General features: G+C 48.9%; 1 protein-coding gene across 1 annotated transcript in view; it reads right to left on the bottom strand.

Annotated features, from left to right (window-relative positions):
• Positions 1 to 4,683: 4,683 nt before the first annotated feature.
• ENTREP1 (endosomal transmembrane epsin interactor 1) overlaps positions 4,684 to 6,000 on the bottom strand; it is a 57,348-nt gene continuing 56,031 nt past the window's right edge. The window contains exon 11 of the mRNA XM_016214293.2: positions 4,684 to 5,471. Within this exon, the coding sequence (XP_016069779.2) occupies positions 5,271 to 5,471 (201 nt within the window). The 3' untranslated portion in view covers positions 4,684 to 5,270. The remainder of the gene's footprint in view (positions 5,472 to 6,000) is intronic.

The following is a 6,000-nucleotide window of genomic DNA, read 5'->3' as shown; positions in this document are numbered from 1 at the left end:
TTCTGCCATTATTTCTTCAAATAGGTTCTCTAACCCTTGCTTACTTTCAACCTCTTCTGGCACTCCTGATGCAAATATTGTTATGTTTCATGTTGTCCCACAGCTCCCTTAAACTGTCCTCCTGCTTTTTAATTGTTTTTTCTTTTTCATTCTCTGATTTTTTTCTACCCGGTCCTCTAATTTGCTGATCCGATCCTCAGCTTCCCCCTAATCTGCAGTTCATTACTTCCAATGTTTTTTTATTTCTACTATGTCATTCTTAATTTCCTTTGTAGTTTCTATTTTTTTTTTTCATGCTGTTGAGCATCTTTATGATTAGTATTCTGAGCTCTATATCTGATAGATTGCTTATCTCCACTTCATTTAGTTCTTCTTCTAGAGAATTCTTTTGCTCCTTCATTTGGGATTTTGTTTCCCCATTTTAGCTCCCTATTTGTATTTGTTTCTATGTATTAGGTAGATCTGCTAGGACTTCCAGTCTTCTGGATAGTCTCTGGTGCAGACCAATATCAGACACTGTTTGTGACTGGCCTTGAGTACCCTGCTTGAAGTTTTCCACATTCCACAACTTGTGGTTTCCTCTTCTGGGGCTGGGTGTGTTTGGGCAGGACCAAGATGTGCACCAAGGTGTTCTTTTCCAAGCCCTGGGTCCAGAAGCAAATCAGGCAAAGACTCAAAGCACCCAGAGGCTGTTATTCAGTCTCTTAATGAGCCTCAGGCTGTAGAAACTCCACAGGCAGCTGATTATCAGTCTCTTAAGGAGCCTCAGGCTATAGAAACGCCATGGGGTAGGGCTAGAGGTTTTCCAGACAAAAGCTGCTTGGAAGGTAAATGTCTGCCTGAGAAAGATGTCCTCTGAGGTATGGGGGAATGACTCAGCACCTGGGTCCAGATGGGTGCCCTCTGAGCTCTAGTCCCCTTGCGAGCACTCCTGGATTCTCCTCACACTGCTCAAGTCCACACCGCCTTCCTTCCACAGGAGCACAAGGTGAGTGGCTCCACATAAAACTTTGTGCATCAGCCCTTTAAGAGGGTGCCTGCTGCTTTTCACAGCCAGATGTTATGTGGGTAACTTTCTCAGTTCTGGTGCTCTATGCTGGGGACCCAGCTTGGGGTTTAGACCCCAGAGTTCTCAGTGGGAACCCCAACAGCTGAGATATCCCTCCTGACCTTCGGCTGCTGCCTGTGGGAGCCCAGAGAGCCCTCTCTCGCCTCTGCGTTTACTATCAGTCTCTGTGTGGTCTCTACTTTTCCTCCTTGGTTATGAGGGTGCTCTCCAGATAGTCTTCAGTTGCAGTTGATTATTCAGGGTGTTTTTTCTATATTTTAGTTGTAATTCCAGTTTCGTCCTGGGAGAATATCAGTGTAGCTCCCACTCAATATTCCACCATCTTGGGTCTCTCATGTGTCTTTTTTTATTACTAATATTTCAACTTCCTGGTAAATCAGTGCTATGGACTGAATGTTTATGTCCCCTTAAAATCCGTATGTTAAAGCCCTAATCCCCAATGTGATGGTATTTGGATTTAGGTAATTGGGTTTAGTTGAGGTCATGAGAGTAGAGCTTGAATGATGGGATAAGTGCCCTTATAAGAAGATGGAGAGGACAGAGCTCTCTCTCTCTCCCATGTGAGGACACAGTAAGAAGGTGTGTGTCTGTCTGCAAGCCAGGAAGAGAGTCCTCACCAGACATCAGACACCAAATCTGCTGGCACCTTGATCTTGGACTTCCCAGCCTCCAGGGAGTGGGAGAAATAAATGTTTCTGTTGTTTAAGCCACCCAGTCTATGGTATACTGTTATATCAGCCAGAGCTAAGACAATTTTCAGTTCATTTATTATAATTTATACAGATTTTTGTCCCATGACACTTTAGAGAGAAAAAATTGGTCCTTCATCCCAAATGGTTTGAAAAGCTCTGACCTACACCAACAGCCCTGGTCCAGGAACCAGAAGTACTGGTCTCCTGCCACTGCTCTGTTCTAACACTAAGCCTCGGTTTCCTCACCTGCCAGCTGAGGTGTTGGAATGACTGGACCTAGCCAGTGTAGCCAGTCAGCAAATATCTGGGTCTTTTGGAAAATATGGCAGCCTCAGGCAGGTAGGGGCCATGGGCCCCCTCCCCCAAATCTCACCGTCAGGTGGAGCATTCCAAAGAAAGCAAGTCTTGGGGCAGTTCTGCCAGCCAGATACAAATATTCATTGTGAAACCTGCACAAAGCAGTTTGTAAGCTTGGTAAAGACCCACTCCCTGTTCTCACACATGTGGCTGTACAGTTTCCATGAAAGGTTGAGGCAGAGGCAACGTTCTTCTGAAGCAGTAGTCCATGCCTTGGTCCATCCCAAGACAATCTCACAAAGTGTGGACCAGGTTCTTATGCTTCACTGGTGCAGAGGTGATACTTCTAGCCAGCCACAGAACTTGAGCACCGCCTACTCCACCAGTGAAAATGTATTTTGAATACCTCTCATGTCAACTAATCAACCCTCTGATGTAATTTCAATAACTACATTTGAAACCTTCATCACCACCTCTGGACTGTGGATTCCTAAGGTACTCCAAATGCAAAAGAGCTGCCCTCCCTGCCCACCTGCAGTTACGTATGCACATGTGCATCACATTACTGATGCTCAAGTATTTCAAAGTCTATTACACACAAACTGGCAGAGAGATGAATCGTGTGACCTCTAAGTTCCCTCCCCAGGAAAGTATATATAAAATATTGTATTAGATATATTGTCATACATAATATATATTTTTAACTTTGTCTGAGAAGCAAGACAGAAGTCAGTTTTCTGACTTCACCAATACCTTCAGAGGCTGGAATTATGTGGCCCATTCCCCAGGCCACAAGGTCAACTCTTCAAAGCTGAGACAGGTCCCCCCGTTTCTCCTGCTATGGGTCAAGTGATGCCCTCAGTCCTCATGTTCTTTCCTCTTCCGGTTGTTGCTGGCAATTTCCCTTTCCTTGAGATAGCTGAGACCATCTCTGTGACTGTTCTCCAGTGCCCACCTGAGCCTTCCCAGCAGGTGGTGAGGTCTGTGGTGGCAGTTGGAGGTGAGCCATAAGGAGTTCAGAAGGGAAGGTGGAAAGGAATGCAGCTGGGGGCGGGGGGGGGGGGGGGGGGAGTCCTCCTGGAGTAAGAAAAAACCCCAGAAGCCTAGAAAGGTGAGAAAGACCCAGCCTGGGTGGAGGAAGGCCAGTCCTTGTTTCCCAGCCATGGGGGAGGAACAAATTGGTGGGCTGAGAGTTCTTTGCTTGATCCGGAGACACTAGTTCAGGGGCAAATAAGCAGCCATGACGGAGGAAAGCAACCGGCTTGGGCTACGTGGGTGGCCTATGGGTGTGAGACAGCCTGGGTGAGACATGAGGCTTGTAACACAGTGCAGGCCCTCAAAGAGGGCGGGGGTGTCTGCCTCAGGGAAGGGGGCCAGCCCCCAGTGGGCAGCTGTGGTGCTGACAACAAGGACTTCTAAAGAAAGAGAAAGACTGCTTGCTTACTTGGGGAATTCAGTATCTGAGGATGAGTGGATAAGAGCAGGACAAAGTGTCGTTCTGGGAAACCCCTGTGAACCTCCACAAACACAGCTCAGCCAGGGAAGTGCGCCAGACCCCAGGCTGTTTTCAGGCCCCCATTCTCCTCGTTTCCAGATCTGCTTCCACAGCCCACTTCCCACCCCAGCTCAGGGCCTCCAAATAGTCGTTTCCTTTCATGACTCAGTCCCTTGACTTCATGCCAGTTCCTACTCTGGCAATGTTTGTGGGCTTGGAGCCCGGGGTGTCTGTGCCTCCATGAGCCAAGCTCCAAGTCTTAGCCACCACTTTGCGCTGAAACAAGAACTGGCAACTGCTCCTATTTGGGAGGCTAGGAAATGGAGTGCTGGAGACGGGCTGCCGGGGTATGCATGGCGTCACGACCCACCTGCCTTCAGAGTGACCTTGGGCAAGTTACTAATCCTCATTTTCCTCATCTGTGAAATGGAGACACTCACACTCCCACCTCTAGGCTGTTAGGAGCGTGAAATGCAAGCGTGTAAAGTCCCAGCCCAGTCAGTACCTGGAGCGCAGGCAGTGCCCATAGGGCAGCGGCCCTTTCCTTGTGCAGCTCCTTGCCTCCTTGACCTCAACTAGTCTCTGCTATGCACGGTGATCTCTTGAAATGTAAATTAAATGTTACTCCTGTTGAAAACTCTTCTGTGGTACCTCACTGTTCGCATACAGTCCCGCCTGAGCTCCTCCTGCCTCTTCCCTCACTCAGGGCTGCTTCCACAGCAGCCTCTAGTGCTGGGGCCTTTGCCTTGGCTGCTCCCTCTGCCTGGAACACCCTTCCCTGCCCCTCCCGGTCAAGTCCAGTTTAAATGTCATTTCCTCAAAGAAGCCTTCTCTACCGGCCTCCTTCCTTCTTAGCACTAATGCCCAATCTGTAGTCATTTTACGGATTTACTGCTCACGCTTCCACTACAAGGCAGCTCCATGAAGCCACTGGGCCAGGCGCCTGCTAAATGCATAAAGGAATACTGTTTGCATGGGGACCAGGTGCTTTGGAGATTAAATTGGTGTGGTGGCCCGCCCAAACCTGACCACCACTGCTCCAAGTCCCCAAATCTCTGTAAGTTAAGGTGCGGCCACGTCACATACACGAACGTCGTACACTGAGTCCAGAGGTCGAGAGTAAACATTTTATTCTCAGCCCTGCCTTAGCCACCTCTAGTTTTGCAAGAATGAATAAATGGAATAGACAAGATGTCTTTCGTTATGATTTGTCACAGAAAAAGTTCCCTTTTTCCTAAAGAGAGTGTGATTTCAGGGTGACCTATGCTGGGGATTGACGATTAGAGAGCATCGGGGTTAATCACTGTGCTTTGTGCCAACTCCTCTCTCACTGAGCAGTGCACGGCCAGCCTCAGGGAGCCAGCAATAGCAGCCCAGCAGACCTGCCCTCCAGAGACAGAGAGCTCAGCCAGGAAGAGAGCCATGAGGGGTGAAGGGCAAAGATTCCATCTACACCAGGACGGGGAACCAGCAGAAGAGGGAGAGAGAGATGCTGCCTTCACAGCCTCCAATTTGATGCGTCCAAAGCCCAAATGAGCCTGGAAGAACCCTAGGTCAGCAGAAAGGGGAGCCAAAGAGCGGGGACAGGTGTCCTCTGAAGTGCCTCCCTTTTAAAGGAGTTCCCAGAGAGGGACCCCAACCCCCACCCTGGAAACTACCTGGTGAGTACAGGGACCCTTCCTTCCTGCTCCTGAGGTTCACGTTACAGATTTATTGCTCATAGGATAGTCTCTCGAATGACACCAATGAGGCTGTGGGGACGCTCAGCAGCTGCTCGGGGCCTCCTCTCGGCTCTGGGCCTCCCTGCTGGGACGAAGGTGCTCAGGTCTCCGCAGCTCCACAGGTGCAGCAAGCCAGGCTGTCTCCGAGAGGGCAGCAGGTGGGCCCTGCGAGTGCTGGGCTGCAGCGGGGCCATTATCTTTGGGAGAACAAAGAGGGTAGGGGGAGGTTAAGCTTCATCAGATGTGGTCCTGGGGTCTGCCCCCTACATCCATCATCCATCATCCCTACAAGATTTAATTTCCCACAGTGGAACTCACTTGGAATTCCAGAGACTTAACATAGTGTCTCTTTTCTAAAGTTCCTAAGACATTCCCCAAATTTCCTATGGTTCCAACTGTAGACCTGACTCGCTTCACTGATTCATCAATTGCAATTTCCTGCTTTATACTGAACACTGCTCATCACTTTTCCCCAATTTTCCCGTGACCTAAATCACTGATTCTCACTGAGGTCTGTACATTATAGGAAGGGAGGGGAGCTTTTCAGAGATGTGGGTTCCCAGCTCTCCCCACACTGATTCTGACAGGTGAGTCTGGGGTAGTCTTAAGCATCTGTACTTTCAACAAGAACCCAGGCAATACTAACGTACTCAAAAATTTGATAACTATTGGTTTGGCATGGTGACCAGGTAAAGCGTTTATAAAATGTCAACCAGAATCAATGAT

The sequence above is a fragment of the Miniopterus natalensis genome, chromosome 12 (assembly GCF_054644295.1).
Source record: "Miniopterus natalensis isolate mMinNat1 chromosome 12, mMinNat1.hap1, whole genome shotgun sequence".
Lineage (NCBI taxonomy): Eukaryota > Metazoa > Chordata > Mammalia > Chiroptera > Miniopteridae > Miniopterus > Miniopterus natalensis.
The sequence above is the reverse complement of the archived record's forward strand: the minus strand, read 5'-3'. Positions and strand labels throughout refer to the sequence as shown.